The 23,278-nt window shown below is 39.3% G+C and overlaps 1 protein-coding gene and 1 long non-coding RNA gene across 40 annotated transcripts in view; both read right to left on the minus strand.

The window, feature by feature from the left end:
• MCCC1 (methylcrotonyl-CoA carboxylase subunit 1) overlaps positions 1 to 23,278 on the minus strand; it is an 82,198-nt gene that overhangs the window by 48,972 nt on the left and 9,948 nt on the right. For 21 of the 39 annotated variants that reach the window (XM_077991728.1, XM_077991741.1, XM_015131508.3 and 18 more), the window contains 4 exons: positions 21,151 to 21,246; positions 6,790 to 6,911; positions 5,641 to 5,788; positions 5,430 to 5,551 (listed from right to left, as the gene is read on the minus strand). In XM_077991728.1, coding sequence (XP_077847854.1) covers positions 5,430 to 5,551; positions 5,641 to 5,788; positions 6,790 to 6,911; positions 21,151 to 21,192 — 434 coding nt within the window. In that variant the 5' untranslated portion in view covers positions 21,193 to 21,246. The remainder of the gene's footprint in view (positions 1 to 5,429; positions 5,552 to 5,640; positions 5,789 to 6,789; positions 6,912 to 21,150; positions 21,247 to 23,278) is intronic. The other 18 variants (XM_077991730.1, XM_077991734.1, XM_077991731.1 and 15 more) reach the window with 5 other exon arrangements.
• Positions 12,633 to 17,468, minus strand: LOC144339060 (uncharacterized). The gene is made up of 2 exons (XR_013413694.1): positions 15,321 to 17,468; positions 12,633 to 13,433 (listed from the first exon to the last, which is right to left on the minus strand). It is a non-coding gene; the product is annotated as an uncharacterized LOC144339060 (long non-coding RNA).

Consider the following 23,278-nt stretch of genomic DNA (forward strand, 5'->3'; position numbering starts at 1 on the left):
TAAAGGTGAAATATGGCATAAAAGTCATACAGGAAGCAGTGTCAAATGTGAAACAGTGTTTAGCTTTCCTCGGGCTATATTTGTATAAATATGTTATTAGTATGTGTTCCAAAATAATGGGAAACTCCTATAATTCTGATATGACTTAGTGCACCTTATCAGTATAATTATAATTGTTACACAAAACCATTGTATGCAACAGAGGTAACCAAATTTGTCAATTGTGTTTTTAACTGTGGCTGTCCTAAAACTTTTTGTCATCCATAGACAATTATTTTGTTTTGATCCTCTTCAAAAGATTATTATTATTATTATTATTATTATTTTGAGAGTGAGTCTCACTCTGTTGCCCAAGCTGGAATGCAGTGGTACAATCTCAGTTCACTGCAACCTCTGCCTCCCAGGTTCAAGCAATTCTCGTGCCTCAGCCTCCCAAGTAGCTGGGATTACAGGAGCGTGCCACCATGCCTGGCTAATTTTTGTGTTTTTATTAGAGACAGTGTTTCACCATGTTGGTCAGGCTCCTGACCTCAAGTGATCCACTTGCCTCAGTCTCCCAAAGTGCTGGGATTACAGGCATGAGCCACCAAGCCCCAAAAGGTGATTTATAATCAACTATACAACTCTAATAGGTGTTCTTGAATGCAGGTTTCATTTAACTTTGGAGATTGTGACATTAGAAAAGGGAAAGAGAAACTTTCAGGACTGTCATGGAAAGTTGAAATGTTCATGTATGTCAAGCAAAACAGAAGTTAACCATATGGACTAAACTAATAGAAGTCTGAAGTAACCTTTTTTGACTTGTTGCTTAAAACATTGCTGATCCTGTTTTGTTCTTCAGAGTCAAGGAAACTTTTAAGTTATTCACAGCTTTTTAAACAAGTAATGTACATACTCATAAACAAAATTTGGAGCATATTTGTTCCTCTCTGATTTCTCCAGAATTTGGAAATTACTTATGAGTATCTTAACTTATGGCAATATAGTTATTTGCATAAATGCAGTAAGAATCTGCTTTCCTTTGCAACGGGGCACAATTGGAGAAACTACTGGTTATTTTGCCAAGGCTTTGACTGGAATGGCATGCTTTCCTTTAAGGAATCAAACTTGACTTGTAAAGCTAATAAAAGCCCCTGGGGAAAACTGGCCTCGTACCTTGTCTACACGGTCTCTATACAGGGTTCCTAACCTGTAGTAAGTAAAGAATGTCACTTTCTGACAGACTCAGGAGCCCCAAGTTATCATGAGACCTCAAGAGGAGAGAAATTTACCCAACTCATAGGTATTTGAGGGTATAAATCCATGGCTGGGCTTGGCTTAAAAAAAAAAAAGGTCTTCTCTAAGGTTTCTTATGGAAGAGTTCTATCAAAACTAATTTTAAAAGCCTATATGGCAATTATTCTTGCTGCACTTTGTACAAATAATCAGGCCATGTATAATAAAGCAAATCAGCCTTACCATGATTTGTCTTTAGTAAAAATGGGAAACTGGAGAGAGAAAAATTGTGTTTCAAGAACTATGGTACATTTGTTATTGAATTCTGGTTTCATCAGTTGTTTTTGAGATTTCCTGCAATTTAGACTAACCCTGCTTATTCCTGTGGACCAACCAGTGATCTCTGGATGCTACTGAGAAGAAACAGGAGGGATTGGTAAAGCAAAAATCTGGATCAATATTCTAATCCTGGGCGTGTATTGGAATCACCTAGCAACCCCATATCAGCTTGGTTCCAATAGTTGCCCAGTTCGTGGAAAGTCTTCTAATTTAGTTAACTTGGGATAATCTTGCTTATTTTGCTTTACTGTTGTGGAATATATTACTGTTGTACTCTTTGTGTAGAAATGCAGGATAAGCTTACCAAATGTTTTTTTAAAAAACATGCATTAATCTTCCAGACATCACCTTTTGTTGGAACTCAAGAGTTATGAGTGGCTCTCGACATACTGATGCTTTCTAACTAAGCTCCTCTCTATCCTGAACACAAGAGATCCTAATAGTTAGGCAGGAATATCATCGCCCCATTCAGCCTGAAGAAGTTACAGAAGATGGATCTTTGTCCCTCTGCAACCCTTAGGATTAAGCGTTCTCTTACAAAAGGGAATGGGGAAATGTCAGAGGCATTTGAACTGGAGCAACTCCCATCTTGAATAGGAGCTGGGTAAAATAAGGCTAAGACCTGCTGGGCTGCATTCCCAGTGGCAAGTTAAGGCATTTTTAATCACAGAAAGAGATAGAAGGTCAGCAAAAGATACAGGTCATATGGACCTTGCAGATAAAACAGGTTGTGGTAAAGAAGTTGGTTAAATCCCACTAAAACCAAGATGGTAACGACAGTGACCTCTGGTCGTCTTCACTGCTACACTCCCACCAGCGCCATGACAGTTTACAAATGCCATGGCAACGTCAGGAAGGTACCCTATACGGTCTAAAAAGGGGAGGCATGAATACTCCACCCCTTGTTTCGCATATCATCAAGAAATAACCATAAAAATGGGCAACCAGCAGCCCTTGGGGCTCCTCTGTCTATGGAGTAGCCATTCTTTATTCCTTTACTTTCTTAATAAACTTGCTTTTAATTAAAAAAAAATTATTAATAGAAATACAGAATAGAAATAGAGTCACACAATGTGCCACACAATGACATTCAGTCAATGCCAGACTGCATATATAATGGTGATTTCATAAGATTATGATGGAGCTGAAAAATTCCTATCATTTAGTGACATAATAGCACAATACATTACCTTTCCTATGTTTTGAGATGTTTAGATACATAAATACTTACCACTGTGTTACAAATGCCTACAGTATTCAATACAGAAACCTGTTGTACAGGTTTGTAGCTCAGGAGCAACAGGCTATACCACAGCTTAGGTGTGTAGTTGGCTATACTATCGCAGTTTGTGTAAGTACACTCTATGATGTATGCACAACAATGAAATTGCCTAACAATGCATTTCTCAGAATGTATCTTGTCATTAAGCAACATGACTGTATATAGAAATATTAATAATTATTAGGAGAATACAATTATGGGCTATTTTCCATCTTCTGCCTTTTCCAAAAGTTTGTAATGTATTCATATTATTTCTACAGTTCAAAAAATATTACTGATGCCTGTTACAAGGAAAGTGGTATGCCAGGCAATACATACAAAAAAGTAAAAATGTATATACTACCAGGTCTTTGATTCCCAGGGGCTTTCCAGCTATTGGGGAAATAAATTACAATGTGAGGCAATGTATGGCTAACATTTCATAAGTAAAGAACTTACATATTCAAAAAATGTTGCAGGCATTGAGTTACATAGTTACTGAAATAAGCTATTGATATCTCCACAATTCTAACTTAAGAGCATACTAATTTGGATGGCTAGCCTATTCCTTCTTGAAAGGAAGCCTTCAATTTACCTCAGAAATGCCTTTTTTTTGTCTTACTTCCCAATAACAGATGGCATAGGCTGTGTTCTCCTCATCAATTTACCCATTTTAAGACTGACCTCTTTTTTTTTTTTTTTTACTATCAAATTCTAATCGAATTTCATTTACTATGCCATGCTCAGGACAGTTCTCAGTTTTATAGGGCCTGAAACGAAAAACAATTTGGGGGTCTCCTTCAAGGAGAATAATACAAAACTGCAAATACAAAATTAGGTCAGGGTCTTAGAAGAGGTTAATGCCAAAGAAGGGCCTGAAAGCTTCAAGTCTGTTACCTTTAAGGTAAATCTCTTTCCAGTCACGGTTCCCAAATGAATTATTCTTTTCATTTGACTTACAGGTCAAAAAAAAAAAAAAAAATATATGTGTATATATATATATATATATATATATATATATGAAATTTTTTTAACAACTGTCATAAAAATCTATGAAATAAGAAACTTTATAATCAGCATCTTAAACAACAAACATGAAAATAAAATTCCAGAAAAAAAAATAGGGATTCACATTGCATTTGCTATAGTGGTACCCAGAGAAGTAGCTTAGTGCAGTGGCTTAGATATGAACTCTGGAGTCAAACTGCCTGGGTTCAAATCTCAGCTTTACTACTTAACAGCTGAATGACCTCAGACAAGTAACACAACACAACTACTCTGTAGCTTAGTGTCCTCACCTGTAAAATGAAAACAGTACTTACCTAATGAGATTGTTGTAAGAATTATATTAGAATTATAAGGACAGCAAGATTATTTAGCATGTGTAAAATACTTAAAATCTGGCACATGGTAAGTGCAATATAAGTGTTAGCTCCTATTATTATTAGTATATCACTTATAATTCAATTTAGAAAATTACTTCCATTTCCTGAGCATCTCAACTGACAGAGTTCTATAAATATAGCTGAATTTATTACAATAATTTGCTAATATTGAAAAAACTCTAAATTTCATCAACAAGAAACATACTGAATGAATTAATGGTATATTAAGATCATAGAACCACTAGGTCACCAACAAAAAGAATGAGGCTGATCTATAATTACTGACATGGAAAGATGTCTGTGATAATAGTATTAGTAAATAATATTAGTGTATAAGATTCTATTCACTGGCCGGGCATGGTGGCTCACGCCTGTAATCTCAGCATTTTGGGAGGCTGAGGCAGGCAAATCACAAGGTCAGGAGTTTGAGACCTGCCTGACCAACATGGTAAAATCCCATCTCTACTAAAAACACACAAATTAGCCAGGCATGGTGGTGTGTGCCTGTGATTCCAGCTACTTAGGAGGTTGAGGCAGGATGACCACTTGAACTTGGGAGGCAGAGGTTGCAATGAGTCGAGATCATGCTACTGCACTCCAGCCTGGGCAACAGAATGAGAGACTCCATCTCAAAAAAAAAAAAAAGAAAAAGAAAGATTCTATTCACTGTTCTCAAGTATGTATTTTGTTTGCTGTATGTGTATATATATATATATAGGTTTCCTTTTTTTTTTTTTTTTTTTGAGATGGAGTCTCCCTCTGTCGCCCAGGCTGGAGTGCAGTGGCCGGATCTCAGCTCACTGCAAGCTCCGCCTCCCAGGTTTACGCCATTCTCCTGCCTCAGCCTCCCGAGTAGCTGGGACTACAGGCGCCCGCCACCTCACCCGGCTAATTTTTTGTATTTTTTTTGATAGAGATGGGGTTTCACTGTGTTAGCCAGGATGGTCTCGATCTCCTGACCTCGTGATCCGCCCGTCTCGGCCTCCCAAAGTGCTGGGATTACAGGCTTGAGCCACCGTGCCCGGCCACTATAGGTTTCTATTCATATAGAAAATGCCTGGAAGAATGCATACCGTCCTACAATCAGTGGTTACATCACAGGACAGAACTGGGAAACTTATAATAATAATCTTATATACTATTATAGTTTTATATTTTATAGAACGTGCATGCATTATTTTTATAATTTAATTTTTCAACTCTGAGTCAGAAAAATAAGGTCAGCCCACCTCGGTGTGTCTACAAACTTCTCGATCAGCACAGCATCATCATTGAAAGACTTCTTAGCTTCTCTCCGTGCTGATTCTAACTGTTCTTGAAATTCTTGCTCCGATCTAACGATCCTCATTCCCTAAGAGAGAAAAGATGATTATGACCACAACATAAATAAAACAAAGAAGAGGAGCCTGAATTGGCAAACACAAGCATGCACAGTCTTACTTTTCCTCCTCCACCCCGGACGGCTTTAATCATGACAGGATAGCCAATTCTCCCGGCGTGTTCCTTCAGGCACTGATCTGATTGGTCCTCACCATGATAACCCTCCACAACAGGTACTCCAGCAGCAGCCATTATGGATTTGGATGTGCTTTAGAGTGGGAAAGCAAACAACATGCCCCAAATTCTATAAACTGTTTCATTCAAGAGAAACACAAATATAGCCCAGTCTATAAATTACGATGGAACCCTTTAAAGAAAACATCAAGTCTGAGATGACAAAATAATACAAATTCAAGATGTCTATTAGTTAGTTTCCCCCAATTCATGTGGTAGCTCATCTCACCCTATTTTTAATCCCAAAATACTAATATATTGATTAGAAACATTAAGTATTTTCTGTAACTCAATGGAATTTCCCTGTCGCAGATAAATAACTTACGCCTATGACAACAGAAGGGTAGAATTAAAATATCTATTATGGGTAAAACAAGCTATTTTTTTTTTTAAGAGACAGGGTCTCACAATGTTGCCCATGCCAGAGTGCAGTGGTGCAATTACACCTCACTACAGCCTTAAACTCCTGAGCTCAAGTGATCCTTCTGCCTCAGCCTCCTAAGCAGCTGGGACTACAGGTGTGTGTCACCACACCCAGCTGAAATCTTTTTTTTTTTTGAGATGGGGTCTTACTCTGTCGCCCAGACTGAAGTATGATGGTGTGATCACAGCTCACCGCAGCCTTGATTTCCTGGGCTCAACCAATCCTCCTACCTTAGCATCCCAAGATGTTGGACCCACAGGCATGTGCCACCAAGCCTGGAATTTTTAAAAAATGTTGTAGAGACAAGGTCTCCCTATGTTGCCCAGGCTGGTCTTAAACTTTTGGGCTCAAGCGATCCTCCCACCTTTTCCTCCCAAAGTGCTAGATTACAGGTGTGAGCCACTGTGCCCAGGCCTGGCTGAATTAAAAAAAAAAATTTAGAGACAAGGTCTCAATATGTTGCCCAGGCTGGTCTTGAATTCCTGGCCTCAAGCTATCCTCCTGCCTCAGTCTCCCAAAACACTGATATTACAGGCATAGCCACCATGCCTGGCCCAAACTATTTCAACTGACCTTTACACAGTTATATTTTAAAAGATATAAACTCATACCTCTTTATACCCATGTCTCTAATTGCAGATGGAGGAGGGCCTATAAAAATAATTCCTTCTTGCTTACAAAGTTCAGCAAATTCCATGTTTTCTGAAAGAAAACCATATCCTGGATGGATAGCCTAGAAATGAGAAATAAAATAAAAAACTTACTCATTAGTGCTCAACTGGCAACACCTTAATGCAGGTGAAGCTGTCTTCCTCTGGGAGGCCTCTCCCTACACTGCTAATAGTATGATTTCTATTAAAATCTGTTTCCAAAGAAATATCTGAAATATTCATGTGAAAGCTCTGAAGCCTTACCTAAACCAGATGAATCTATATTTCTTTTTATTGTGATAATATATACATAGCAAAACATTGACCATTTTAGTTACTTTTAAGTATGTAATTCAGTGGCATTAAGTACGCTCACAATGTTGGGCAATTGTCATTACCATCCATCCTCAGGATGTTTTAATCTCCAAACATAATTCTCCGTTCCCTCCCTTTCCTTAGTGCCTGGTAACCAGCATTTTACTTTCTGTGTTTATGAATTTGTCTAGCCAAAGTACCTCATGTAAGTGGAAGTGTATAATAATTTGTCTGAGTTTGGCTTATTTCACCTGCATAATGTTTTCAAGGTTCATTCATGTAACATGTATCAGAATTCCATTTGTTTTTAAGGTCGAATAATATCCAGTTTGTATACATATTGTTTACCCATTCATCTCTTGATGGACATTGTTATTTCTACACATTGTGCATACTGCTGCTATGAAAAACAAGTATTGGTATACAAGTATCTGTTTGAGTCCCCGCTTTAAATTCTTCTAGTTGTATACCAAAAGTGGAATTGCTAGATCATATGGTACAGAAGTTTCTGTATACTTAAATTTAAAACAACACTGCAATTACGGTAGAATGTCAAGGAGTAAAGAGCTTCAGAGTGGTAAGGGAAATTTGTCTATTCTGTCTCTGTAAAACTGGCCTAGAATTAAAATCATGGCATCCAAAAATCCCAAAGAGAACACTAGCTCAATAAATACCTCACTTATCTTCAGGTCACTATCTATCAATGTCATCTTTCCAGAAAAAAGCTAAGAAGCAAATGAAAGTCATGTATTAAAGTCTATAGGAGTGCCCTTTATCCAGGGGGGATATATTCCAAGATCCCTAGTGGATGCCTGAAACTATGAATACTACAGAACTGGACTGATAACAATTGGACCATGATTCTGTTCATGTCTTCTAAACACAAATTTAATGCCTTTCCCATCTTAACTAAGCACTTGCCATGCACTGTGGCCTAACTTTTGCAGTTTGAGGTGCAACAGGAAAATAACATGAATTTGTTTTTTCTTCTTCACAATTTCACAGATAGAAACTTGGTCCTTACCAAGAACCAAGAAATCTCAACATACATATATATATTTTTCTTTCCTTGAGAATGTTCACCTTTTCACTTAAAAGAAGCATTTTACGGCTTCTCTTTGGCATAAGTGAATTGCTACCATCATTACTCTTGCATTTTGAGGCCATGATTTAAATAAAATAAGGGTGGCTTGAACACAAGCATGGTGGTACCATGACAGTCGATTTGATAACCTAGATGGCTCCTGAGTGACTATGTTGGGGAGTGTAGACAGCGTGGAGACACCGGACAAAGGGACGATTCGCATCCTGGGAGGGACAAAGCAGACCGTGCAAGATCTCACTGTGCAATTCAGAATGGTGTGCAATTTAAAACTTATCAATTGTTGATTACTGGAATTTTCCATTTAATATTTTCAAACCATAGTAGACTGCAGGCAACTGAAACCACTCAAAGAGAAACCTTGGATAAAGGGGGACAACTGTATGTGTACTTTTAGTGAAAAGGGCATCCCTCAGACTTCAGCCTAGTTACTTCTAATGTACTCAGAATTTTAACGAACATACTTACTCGGTTGTTAGCCCACAGAACAGGAAATTCAGTAACTGAAGGACAGCAAGATTTCTAAGAGCAAACACACTGACCGCAAAAAGGGAAGAAACAGAAGAAGGCAAAAGGCAGAGTGGGCTTGGATGATTTCATGAGTGATGAAGTCACTCCCTCTCCAGTATCAGTAGCCCTGAGGGGATCTGTTCTTCTAACATGTATTATAATTATGACCAAAACAATATAAAAAGACAAACGCTTCGCCAATACTATTTGAAAATAGTTACACTCAAAGAACATTTCAAAATTAAAGGGGCAAGCTTCAGATATCTGGGAAACTCATACGAATAGAAAAACCCACATCCTAGTGACAGGAAACAATAAAATGCCAGATACAGATAAAATGCTGGATAGTCACAAGTTGCAGCCAGTGTGGAGTTTTATTTCTTTTAAACCAAAGTTCAATTTTATTTTATTAACTTTTATTTTAGGTTTGGGGTGCATGTGAAGATTACACAGGTGAATACATGTCACAGAGGTTTGTTGTACAGATTATTTCATCATCCAGGTATTAAGCCTAGTACTCAATAGTTATCTTTTCAGCTCCTCTCCCTCCCACCTTCCCCACTCAAGTATACCCTAATGTCTTTTGTTTCCTTCTTTGTGTTCATAACTTCTTACTATTCAGCTCCCACTTCTAAGTGAGAACATGCAGTATTTGATTTTCTTTTCCTGTGTGAGTTTGCTAAGGATAATAGCTTCCAGCTCCATCCATGTTCCTGCAAAAGATGTGATCTCATGCTTTATTATGGCTGCATAGTATTCCGTGGTGTTTATGTACCAACTTTTCTTTATCCAATCTGTCACTCATGGGCATTTAGGCTGATTCAATGACTTTGCTATTGTGAATGATGCAATGAACATACATGCACATGTGTCTTTATGGCAGAATGATTTACATTCCTCTGGGTATACAACCAGTAATGGGATTGCTGCATTGAACGGCAGTTTTGCTTTTAGCTCTCTGAGGTATCACCCTGCTGCTTTCCACAATGGTTGAACTAATTTACATTCCCACCAACAGCATATAAATGTTACCTTTTCTCCACAACCTCCTGGCATCTATTATTTTTCTGACTTCTTAATAATAGCCATTCTGACTGGTGTGAGATGGTATCTCACTGTGGTTTTGATGTGCATTTCTTAATGATCAGTGATATTGAGCTTTCTTTCATATGTTTGTTGGTTGCATGTATGTCTTCTTTTGAGAAGTGCCTGTTCATGTCCTTTGCCCACTTTTTTTTTTTTTTTTTTTTTTTTAGACGGAGTCTTGCTCTGTTGCCCAGGCTGGAGTGCAGTGGCGTGATCTCAGCTCACTGCAACCTCCACCTCCCAGGTTCACGCCATTCTCCTGCCTCAGCCTCCCAAGTAGCTGGGACTACAGGCGCCCGCCACCACGCCCTGCTAATTTTTTTGTGTTTTTAGTAGAGACAGGGTTTCACCATGTCAGCCAGGATGGTCTCGATCTCCTGACCTTGTGATCCCCCTGCCTCAGCCTCCCAAAGTTATGGGATTACAGGCATGAGCCATCGTGCCCACCTGTCCTTTGCCCACTTTTTAATGGGGTTGTTTTTCTCTTGTACATCTGTTTAAGTTCCTTATAGATACTAGATATTAGACTTTTGTCAGATGCAAAGTTTGCAAATATTTTCTCTCACAATTTGGGTATTTTGTATAAAATGGTCAAACATCTACACTATGAAAACGAACAGGTCTATGTCCTAGTCCTCCCTGGTTTGGGTTTTCTTTTGAGATATGATTTATAATACATAGCATTCATTCATTTATAGTTTGGTGAATTTAGTAAATCTATACAATTGTGCAACTATCACTACAATCCAGTTTGAGAACACTTGCATCACTAGAAAAAGTTCCCATGTGCCCACCTGCAATCTGTTCCCACACCCAAGCAACAACTGAGTTGCTGTCTCTAAGGTTTTGCCTTTAAAAAAATTCATATAAACAGAATCATACAGTATTATGTGTCTGGCTTCTTCAACTGCACATAATTTTTCAAGGTTTATTCATGTTGTGGAGTGTGTCAGTAGATGATTTCTTTTTATAATATGGATTCTGTTATATGGATATACCACATTTTGTTTACCCATTCATTTGAATTGTTTTCCAGTTTGTGGTTATTATGAATAACGGTGTTATAAACATTCACAGACAAGTCTGTGTGAAAATATTTTTCATTTCTCTTGGGAAAATACCCAGGAGTGCAATTGTTTGTCATAATATGGTAAGAATACATTTAACTTTTCTAAAGGGATGATATTATTTTGCATTTCCACCAGCAATTTATGATGCTTTCAAGGATATCCATATCCCTGCCCACATATTGTATTGTCAGTCTTTTTGATTTTGGCCAATCTAGTGGGTGCATAGTGTTACTGCACTTTTTAAACATAGTTGTTGAGATACAATTCATATACCATAAAACTCGGCCAACCCAATGATTTGTAGTATACTCATAGTTGCACAATTATCACTATAATCTAAAATACCAAGATCTAATAATGTAAGTTTTTAACACTGCAAAAAGAAATCCTGTGCCTATTAGCCATTTCTCATTCCCCATAAACCCCCAGCCCTAGGCAACTGTGAATCTACTTTCTGTCTCTATAGATTTACCTATATGAACATTTCATATAAATGGAATCATATAATATATGCAGTCTTTTGTGACCAGCTCTGTCACTGAACATAATGTTTTCAAGGTTCAGCCATTTTTTTTTTAACACAAATCAGTAATCCATTCCTTTTTGATGGCAAAATAATACTCCATTGTATGGCTATGCTGCATTTTATTTATGCATTCATCAGTTGATAGACATTTGCGTTGCTCCTACTTTTTTGGCTACTATAAATAATGCTGCTATGAACGTTGAGGCATAAATTTCTGTGCGGATGTGTTTTCATTTCTTTTGGATACATACTGAACAAGTAGAGTTACTAGTTCATAAAGTAACTCTACGTTTAACATTTTGAGAAACTGCAAAACTGTTTTCCAAAGTGGCTGCTCCAGGTTACATTCCCATCAATAACATAGAAGGGTTCCAATTTCTCTAAATCCTCACCAATACTTGTTATCATCTCTTTTTGATTATAGCATCCTAGTGAGTATGAAGTGGTATCTCATTGAGGTTTTGATTTGTATTTCCCTAACAGCTAATATGTTGAACATCTTTTAATGGGCTTTCTGGTAATTTGTGTACCTTCTTTGGTGCAGGATCTATTCAAATATTTTGTTCATTTTTTAAAAATTGGGTTTCTTAGCAACAGTTTCAAGCTTTGAAGTCAATTTACCATTTTTTTTATTTCACGAACCTTTCTTATAGTATTATGTCTAAGAAATCTTTGCCTAATCAAGGTCTCAAAGATTTTCTCCTATGTTTTCGTCTAGAAGTTTTAGTTTTAGTTCTCACATTTAGGTCTATGATATATTGTAAGTTAATTTTTTTGTTTAAGATGTAAGAATCTAGGGCCTAGGCTTCAGGTTCATCTTTTTACAAAGAGATATCAAATTACTCCAGCAACATTTGTTTAAAAAACTCTCCTCTATTGAACTACTTTAGCATCTTTATTCAAAAATCAATTGACTACATATGTGTGAGTTTATTTTTGGATTTTCTATCCTGTTCTACTGACCTATGTTTTTATCCTTATACAAATACCACACTGTTTTGGTTATTGTAGATACATTTATTGATTGATTGATTGATTGATTGATTGAGATAGAGCCTTGTTCTGTCACCCAGGCTGGAGTACAATGCCACGATCTTGGCTCACTGCAACCTCCATCTCCTGGGTTCCAGCAATTCTCCTGCCTCAGCTTCCCAAGTAGCTGGGATTACAGGCACCTGCTGCCATGCCTGGCTAATTTTTGTATTTTTAGTAGAGACAAGGTTTCACCATGTTGGCCAGGCTGGTCTTGAACTCCTGACCTCAAGTGATCTGCCCACCTTGGCCTCCCAAAATGCTGGGATTACAGGCATGAGCCACTGCACCCGGCATAATGAGTTCTGAGACAGTCTAAACCCTACAAATTAGTTAAGCTTTTCAAAAATTGTTTTAGGTATATATTAGGCTCTTGAGCTATTTTAGGATTAGCTTGTCAATTTCTACTTTAAAAAAAAAAGAAGCCTTCTGGGATTTTTATAAAGATTGCATTAAATATATAATACCACCTGAATAATATTGAGTGTTCTGATGAAATATGTTTCTTTAGAATTTCTTTAGTATCTCTCAGCAATGTTTTACAGTTTTCAGTAAATATGTCTTGAACTGCTTTTGCTAACTTTTTTCCTAAGTATTTGATTGCTATTGTGAATGTAACCGTTTCCTTAATTTCATTTCCAGAGTATGTGTTACTACTAGTCTCCTTTCTTTTTAACAGATACTGAATTCGATGGAATTTTTTGGTACACTAGATAAATGTTCTCCTTTCATAACTGTATTAGTCTGTTTTCACACTGCTGATAAAGACATATCCAAGACTGGGCAATTTATAAAAGAAAGAAGTTTATTGGACTCACAGTTCCACATGGCTGGGGAGGCCTCACAATCATGGCAGAAGGTAGGGAGGAGGAATTCATGTCTTACATGGATAGCGGCAGGCCAAGAGAGCTTGTGCAGGGAAACTCCCATTTTTAAAACCATCAGATCTCATGAGACTCATTCACTACTATGAGAACAGTGCAGGAAAGACCTGTCCCCATAATTCAATTACCTCCCACTGGGTTCCTCCCACGATACGTGGGAATTATAAGAGTTACAATTGAAGATGAGATGTGGGTGGGGACACAGAGCCAAACCATATCATTTTGCTCTGGGCCCCTCCCAAATCTCAAGTCTTCACATTTCAAAACCAATCATGCCTTCCCACAGCCCCCCAAAGTCTTAACTCATTTTAGCATTAACTCAAAAGTCCACAGTCCAACGTCTCATCTGAGACAAGGCAAGTCCCCTCCACTTAAGAGCCTGTAAAATCAAAAGCAAGCTATTTACTTCCCAGATACAATGGGGGTATAGGCATTGGGTAAATACAGCCATTCCACATGTGAGAAACTGGCTAAAACATAAGGGCTACAGGCTCCATGCCAGTCTGAAATCCAGCAGGGCAGTCAAATCTTAAAGCTCCAAAATGATCTCCTTTGATCCCATGTCTTGCATCTGGATCACATGGATGCAAGAGGTAGGTTCCCATGGTCTTGGGCAGCTCCACCCTGTGGCTTTGCAGGGTAGAGCCCCTCTCCTGGCTACTTTCACAGGCTGGTGTTGAGTGTCTGTGGCTTTTCCAGGTACATGGTGCAAGCTGTCAGTGGACCTACCATTCTGGGGTCTGGAGGATGGTGGACCTCTTCTCACAGCTCCACTAGGCAGTGCCCCAAAAGGGACTGTGTGTGGGAGCTCTGACCCCACATTTCCCTTCTGCACTGCCCTAACAGAGGTTCTCCATGAGGGATCCACTCCTGCAGCAAACTTCTGCCTGGACATCCTCTGAAATCTAGGCGGAGGTTCTCAAACCTCAATTCTTGACTTTTGTGCACCCACAGGCTCCACAACACGTGGAAGCTGCCAAGGCTTGGGGCTTCCACCCTCTGAAGCAACATCCCAAGTAATACCTTGGCCCCTTTTAGTCACAGCTGGAGCAGCTGGGACTGAGGGTACCAAATTCCTAGACTGCACACAGCAGTCTGGCCTGGCCCAAGGAACCATTTTTTCCCTCCTGGGCCTCCGGGCCTGTGATGGGAGGGGCTGCCACGAAGACCTCTGACATGCCCTGGAGACATTTTCCCCATTGTCTTGGGGATTAACATTTGGCTTTTTGTTACTTACGCAAATTTCTGCAGCCAGCTTGAATTTCTCCTCAAAAAATGGGATTTTCTTTTCTATCACATTGTCAGGCTGCACATTTTCTGAACTTTTATGCTCTGCTTCCCTTATAAAACTGAATCCCTTTAATAGCATCCAATTGAATGCTTTGCTGCTTAGAAATTTCTTCTGCTAGATTCCCTAAATCATCTCTCTCAAGTTTGAAGGTCCACAAATCTCTAGGGCAGGAGCAAAATGCTGCCAGTCTCTTTGCTAAAACATAACAAGAGTCACCTTTGCTCCAGTTCCTAACAAGTTTCTCATCTCCGTCTGAGACCACCTCAGCCTGGACTTCACTGTCCACACTGCTATCAGCATTTTGGGCAAAGCCATTCAACAAGTCTCTAGGAAGTTCCAAACTTTACTACGTTTTCCTGTCTTCTTCTGAGCCCTCCAAACTGTTTCAATGTCTGCCTGTTACCCAGTTCCAAAGTCACTTGCACAGTTTTAAGTATCTTTTCAGCAGCACCCCACTCTACTAGAACCAATTTTCTGTATTAGTCTGTTTTCATGCTGCTGATAAAGATATACCTGACACTGGGCAATTTACAAAAGAAAGAGGTTTAGGCCTCACAACCATGGTGGAAAGGCAAGGAGGAGCAAGTCACAACTTACATGGATGGCGGCAGGCAAAGAGCTTGTGCAGGGAAACTCCTGTTTCTTAAAACCATCAGACCTCATGAGACTCATTCACTATCATGAGAACAGCACAGTAAAGATCCACCCCCATAATTTAATCACCTCCTACCGGGTTCCTCCCATGATATGTCAGAATTGTAGGAGTTGCAATTCAAGATGAGATTTGGGTAGGGACACAGCAAAACCATATCAATAACTAAAAACAAAAGGAGCTATCTCCTTGCGAAGATAAAATTCAGTCGTACACTCTGGGAACAGCCTTAAGAAGTTTAACTAATTTCTCTTAGGAAGAAAAATTTAATATACCCAAACCATGATGTTCTTGAGCATCTGAATGGATTAAAAGGGAAAACAACAGCACCACTACTATTACCAGTGGGCTAATTCCCTTGCTTCAGGCATGTATTGAGCTGCCACTTCACCCTGGTGGGTCACAGGATTGCAAACCTGTTGAGATTGTTCATTGCACAGTACTAACATGTCTTTATTAGTAAACACAGAAAACTATTATCTCTTGTCCTCCTTAAATCTCTGCCAAAATAATTTCTTCCAAACTTTTAGTTTGTATTTACTTTGCTCTGTAACTTGTTCAAGAAGACACATACAAGCAAAGTTGCTGGTTCTACCCTCAAGCAGAGTTTGCCAAAAACTTCAAGCAAAAATGAGAAGTGTCCTTTCCATGGTGAAGCGGACAAGTCATGGTCTTTAAATTCTTATTACCAAGTGTAAGGTACATGGATGTGCTCTGGTCAAGGAATAGGCTGAGGTGGATATCCAGGCCTGCATGACTCAGCAAATTTACAGCGCAGGCACATACTGCACTTGTTATATAACTGTTTGTGTAAGCTCATACTTGGCTTTATGCCACTATTGTCTGTAAAAGGTATAATTGCCTGGCTAACGCTGTTCAGGGGCTCTTGGGGCTCAGCTCGGCTCAACATGGCTTGACATGGTGGGAGTGTTGGCGCCCAGAGAGAGAGAGAGAGAGAGAGAGAGAGAGAGAGAGAGAGGGAGAGCCAAAGTTGTCCGTCTTGCAGCCGGACAGGTGGGAGCCAGGACACAGCTTGGCTTGCTCATGCCCAGAGAGAAAAAGAGTTAAGCTGCTGACCCTGAAGGCAAGGGAGAGCCAGCTATGCAGCAGCAAGCATGGGAGTGGCAGGAGCCACAGAGCCAGAGCAGACAGCTAAGATAAAGGTGAACAGTGTGAGAGAGCTGGTGTAACTAAGCTGCTAATAAGAGCCACTGCTGAATAAAACCATGTTCACCTGCCTATGGCCCCCTAAGTCTTTTTTCTGCTCATCCACCCACTCTCCTCAGACTTCAGCATGGGTTGGACAGACCCTGAGACCTGACACCAAGAATTTCCTACCTTCATCTGTGATACTTAAAACATATGGGCTTCCTTTTGGTCAACCACAGAGTACCTGTATTTAGTAAATAACTTGCTATATGCATTTAAGTTACTTGTCACCGATTTTCTAGTACCTGTAATAAAGTTCCTAACTCTTGGTAGCACAGAAAAAAAAAAATGGAGCACTTTTATAAAACATTCATGCTCAGGAGCTACTTCAGATAACTGAGGGGACTAAAGTATAATATACATATAGAAAACTGCATTTGCCTTAAGTGTACAGCTCTTATGTCCACAGTTTACTTAAACTGAATACACCTGTGCAGCCAGTACTCAGCTCAAGAATCAGAACATCACAAGCATTCCAGAGACCGCTTTATGCTCCTTTGCAGTTACTACAGACCTCTTCTACAAGGCAGTACAACAGTCTCTTTAAAAGCTCAGGTGGTTCTAACCTGCAGACAGGGTTAACTACGGCCTCTTTCCCAACCAGAGAAGACTGAAGACAACCGGCAATCGAGAGAACTAGTGTGGCCAGAGTGGTAGCTCACGTCGGTAACCCCAACACGTTGGGAGGCCAAGAGGGAAGGATCACTTGAGCCCAGGAGTTTGAGACCAGCCTGGGAAACACAGTGAGACTTTGTTTCAAAAACAAACAAATAAACAAAAAATTAGCTGGGCATAGTGACGTGTGCCTACAGTCCCATCACAGCTACTTGGGAGGCTGAGGTGGCAGGATCACTTGAATCTGTGAGTTCAAGGCTGCAGTGAGCCATGATCATAACACTGCACTCCAGCCTGGGAGACAGAGTGAGACATCATCTTAAAAAAAAAAAAAAAAAAAAAAGCACTAGCCTAAAACATATTTACATCTTCTTGAGTTTCTCATTATAGCTATATCACCAGGCATCACCAGAAATTTAGCTGACTTGTAAACTTTAATTTCTATAAAAGTGCTTATGTCAAAATGGCCACATTAAGAACAATTCTAGAGTTTTAGAAAACTTCTTTCAAATCACTGTACAAGTGTTATTCAATGTCCTTTACTAGATGGCCAATAAGTTTCTTCTTTAAAGTCGACATTAAAGGAAGGTTTGCTCTCCTAATTGGCAAGTATCTTTTTATTAGAGGAGAACTTTGTAAATTATAACCCATCAAATTTCCTTTCTGATCAGGTCTGTCCCAAAGAGCTAAATAGCTTTACTTAGGCTAAATTTTCTGATTTAATTCCAATGTTCACTCACTCATGTTACTTGGCTTCTGTTCTTTTATCCTTTGTTTTCACCACTAATTTTTGCAAGACACTCCAAATCTTCAATATTCAGGCAAAATGAATATTTTTTGAAAATATTTTATTCTTTTAAAAATACTGTCTAAAAATATTTTATTATTTTTAAATATTCTTTGGAACATACTTCAAAATAAGTATTATTCCTTTCTCATTGTTTGTGTTATAGCAACTAACATGATACTATTCTAAATAGGTACAAGCTTGATAAAGTCCCTGGAATTAGAATATCATATATTTGCTAGAGGGTTGTTATTTAAACTAAAAAAATGGTCTCAGAAAAATGGCCATTAAAAAGAAAGTGGATTTTCAACTCTTGAGGAGGCAGCTTAGAAGAGAAAGCAATAATAAAATAAAAAGGAAGCTCACTGACCTACAAGAAGTAATTTTTAATTAATAAAAATTTCTAATTAAACAACACCTTCCCTTTTTCCAAAATGCTGGGCAAGAAAGTTCTACTGCTCAGTCTGGTCCAATGAATAGGGAATAGGGCTGGGAGTCAGAATACTCTTGTTTAATCCTTTTCTCTTTCAGTGATTAGACACGTTTTGATATCAGATCACTGGGGTATCTTGATAAAAATGCAAATTTTGCATAAAATGCAAATTACAGTGGGTTTAGGGTAGGACTTAAAGGCTGTTATTGTTTTTTATTTAGAGATGGGGTCTTGCTATCTTCTACTGGCTGGCCTCAAACTCCTGGGTTCAAGCAATCCTCCTGCCTCAGCCTTCTGAGTAGCTGGGATTACAGATGTGAGCCACTGTGCCCAGTTTAAAAGTCTGAATTTCCGACAAGTTCACGAGTAATGTCAAACCTGCTGTCCATGGACCACACTTTGACGCAAGATTTAGATGATCTGGAATAACATCATGCAATCTTCTGTGCATTAGATGTTATGCCCATAAGATGAAGGTAATAATACCATGGCATTTATGCTTAAACACATGATAAATACATAAAGTGATGTTTATGTTAAAGGGCCTGAATGCCTAAGGACATGTGAGAGAGATATATATATGTATCTCCATGTATTATTATCATCTTCTTACCCTCCTAAGGACCTTTTACTTCAAGCTATAACCAAAAAAGCTTTATAAACAAGCATATTTTAAATATGCATTTGTATAAATTAATACCTATTCAGTTTAAGAACTCTATTTTAAAGAAGAGAACACTGATTTAGGGACACATCAATACAAAACAACTATACATATTCACTAATTTGAGTTAAGGACTTGGCTGGGTGCAGTAGATTACACTTGTAATCCCAACACTTTGGGAGGCTGAGGTGGGAGGATGACTTGAGGCCAGGAGTTTGAGACCAGTCTGGGCAACATAGGGAGGCTCCATCTCTACAAAAATTTAAAAAATCAGCTGGGCATGGTGATGCAAGCCTGTAGCTCTAGTTACTTGGGGGGCTGAGGTGGGGGGATCGCTTGAACCCTTACTGCTGCACTCCAACCTGGATAAGTGAACCCCTGTCTTAAAAAACAAAAATAAAAACAAATTGAGGACTGTGTACAAGCTCACTGGGTTGCTAGGAGGTATGCTAAAAAAAACGGTGTAAGATATGAGTTCTTCCCTTAGGAGAGCACAAAGGAGTTATGGAGGAGCCAATATCTATATTAAACTTGTTAAACAAAGCACTAATTAAGTATAAATATGACTAGAACAGGAAATCAAATGCTGAATGATCAATGTGCTAGAGGAGACAACGAAGAATTTCTAAGGAGCAGGAATTCAGGTGAGGGTGATGGGCAACACTATAGCAATTTACTTTTAATTGTTTTGCCTTCTTTCAATGTTGCTGTCCCTACCTTTGCCCCCACTCCAATCATCCATTTCCCTGCCCAGAAGCCACAATGATTTTATTAAAAAGTAAAGCCGATGGCTTTACTCCTCAGCTTTAAAAAACCCCCCAATGGCTACTCAGAATGAAATACGAACTCCTTATCAAGACCTATAATGTTCTCACTTTGGGAGGCTGAGGCAGGCAGAACGCTTGAGCCCAGAAGTTCAAGACCAGCCTGGGCAACAGGCAGAAAGCCCATTCCCTATAAAAAATAAAAAATTAGCCAGGTGTGGTGGTGTGCACCTGTGGTCCCAGATACTTGGGAGGCTGAAGTGGGAGCCTGGGAGTTGGAAGCTGCAGTGAGCCATGATTGTGCCACTGCACTGCAGCCTGGGCAGCAGAGCAAAGACCCTGTCAAAAACAAGCAAACAACACTTGTAATGCTCTAAATGATGCTGCATCATCTCCTACCACTTTCTTCCTGTAAGCTGGTTCTCCCAGCTGCAAACCCAACCTTCTACCTGGTGCCTTGTGAAGGAGCTCTGCCTGTTTGCCAGTGGGCTTCCTGTTAGGTTTCGCCAGTAGGGGTCACTGTAGGCAAACCTGAACAAGGAAGCTTTCCTACTCCTTGACGCCAGGAAGCGGCGATTGGTTCCAGTCTTCAGGTTCTTTTGGAACTCCAAGAACTAGCCTCATTAAGCCCCCTGCAGCCAGGTAGGGCCCCTCCACAGATCTCAGAACAGCTGCAGAAGGTCCCTCCACCAGTCTCTCCTACAGCCCAAAGGGTGGTTGTCAATTTCTGTTATTATTATGGGGCAATTTCAACATCCCCGGCCCGCCTTCAGCTCTCTAACACTGGTGGAACTAATTCCTCAACTAAGTTCCTTCTGCTGAAATGTCAAATGGAATTTTGGTTTTACTGACTATACCTGAATGACACAGCCCCTTACTGCCTTCACTCCAACCACACTGAACACTTTTCTCCCTTGAACGCCAGCTTGTTTTCATCTCAGAGTCTTGGCAATTCCATTTGCCTGAACCGTCTTCCTTAAGTTCCCCATGTGGCCCTAGAATGAGACTGGGAAGTTGGGGTAGAAAAATATTTCTTTCTTGCTTATATTTTACCTTGTAATTTAGAGCCCTACCTACCTATTTCTCCCAAAGGATTTGAGCATGTAGTTTTGAAGACAGAAGAGCTGAATTCTCTCCTAATTTTAACTTATAATTTAGACCCTCTTTCCACCTATTTCCCAAAGTATCTAAAGTACACAGGAGCCAGTAAAAAGGCAGACTGGCTGAGAAATGAGATGGGACATACCTAGTTTACAATGATAATCCAATAATCAAATGTAAAGATCTTGCGAAGGGCTAAAAATAGAAAATTTCTATAAGTAACTGCATCAGTTGCACAAAACGTATTCCTTTTGCACTGCAAATCTCTTCACAACCCTCACCTGTGCAGCAGAGGTCTTGGCCACTTGAATGATTTTCTCCATAGATAGGTAGCTCTGCTGGGAGGGAGCAGGACCGATGGAATATGCTTCATCTGCCTGTTTAAGAAACATCACATGTTTAAAAGACTTTGTGGCTAGTACATACTCATACACTATACAGAACTGCTTTGGGGTCATTTTATTATTGTAAATAAAAATGCCACTCCCTCAAAAACAGTGCAAGAATTGAAAAACTGAAGTACCAGCATATGTCTATGCTATAAAAATAAGCCAGTCTTAGAATCTTTTGCATGAAGAGGGTAACAAAACTTTGTTTTCATGCACAAGCCACACACTGGTGTGAAACTAAAGTGTCTCAGGATAGAAAGCAACAGACATTAGTCATGATATTATTACAAAAACAATAATAACCTTAAATGTATTCAATGCCAAAAATTTATATTTGGTAATAGAAACAAAATATGTGACAGATGTACACAAAGAAACAAGCTTACAAAGTTGATTAAAGTTTATATAATTATCAGAGTATGATGATAATGCTCCTTTCATACATCTGTGAATTATTTTATATCATTCCTTAAAACTTTCACATAATCATAGCATCCCTTGAAGTAGACCACTTACAGCACATCATTCATTCATCCCAAGACTTACTGAAGGCCTACTATGTGCCACACTTTGAGGTGGGAGCTGCCTGTACCATAGTGAACAAATGTCCCTGTCTAGGGAGAGAGACAGACATTAAACATACACTCACACACTTAATGACAACTGTGATGAACGTCATGGAGGAAAAACCAAGGGCATAAAGGCTACAGGAGGAATGCCTGATCTGGCCTGAAGGTGGTCAGGAAATGCCTAGGAGGGAAGTCAGGGGAGGCTCCTCAAGGATGATCAAGATTTTGCCTGGCAAACAGATCAAGAATGTGGAGTTGGGAACAGGAATGGAGCTGAGGTTGAGGCTCTCAGGCAGAGAAAACAACCTACAAAAAGGTGGGAGGAAAACTGGTCCATTTGAGCGACCGAAGAAAGGTTTGTGTGGCTGGAACACAATGAGCAAGGGGTCCAGAGGCCAGAGAGGATGCTGGACAGAAAGCTGGGCACAGGTTTCAAAGGGCCTATAAGACGTTAAAAAGCTTTGGGCTTTCTCCTAAGTAAGCACACAAAGAGACCATTTTAAATGTTTTTTTTGTTGTTGTTGCTGTTTTATTTTTTATTTATTTTTTTTTTTTGAGGTAAGTCTTGCTCTGTCGCCCAGGCTGGAGTGTAGTGGTGCAATCTCGGCTAACTGCAACCTCTGCCTCCCGGGTTCAAGTGATTCTCTTGCCTCAGCCTCCCGAGTAGCTGGGATTACAGGTGCATGCCACCACACCCAGTTAATTTTTGTATTTGTAGAGACAGAGCCTCACCATGTTAGCCACGACCTCAGGTGATCTGCCTGCCTGGGCCTCTCAAAGTGCTGGGATTACAGGCATGAGCCACGGCACCCAGCCTGTTTTTTACTTTTAACTCCACAAAACACAAATCTATTCTCATTCTAAAGAACGCGAATTATAATACAAATGCAAAGTAGCCCTTTTGTACTCCCCCCACTGCAGTCTCCTTCCAGATAGAACATCCACTATAATCAACTTGAGACATATTGTTCCATATCCATATTCCTAACTAGTCATATATGTTTATATAAACACATGCAGTTTTAGTTCTTGTTTTTACATAAATAGGATCATACTATATAATTATCTTCTGCAACTGCTTTTTCCATTAACAGTATGTCTTGGGAGCTCTTTTTCTTGCTAGTACACATGTCTATACCTTATTTTGTATAACATTTGCAAAATATTCCATAGTATGGCGGTATTACAGTTCATTTAATCATGTAGCTCTTAATGCGCACCTAGGTTATAACAGCAAAAAACTGGATGTGGGCAAGGCTAAAGCAGACATTCCCGTACACACTTCTCTTAGCACATATATGTGAGCATGCCTGAAGGACAGAAACCTACAAGAATGTTTGCAGGGTTGGGTTGAAGGATATGCATAGTTTAATAGCTTCTGGTTAATCAGCCTTGAAATGGTTTTATCAATATATATATTTCCATCAACATACCAGTTTCTAACCACCCTC

This window comes from Macaca mulatta, chromosome 2, assembly GCF_049350105.2.
Source record: "Macaca mulatta isolate MMU2019108-1 chromosome 2, T2T-MMU8v2.0, whole genome shotgun sequence".
Lineage (NCBI taxonomy): Eukaryota > Metazoa > Chordata > Mammalia > Primates > Cercopithecidae > Macaca > Macaca mulatta.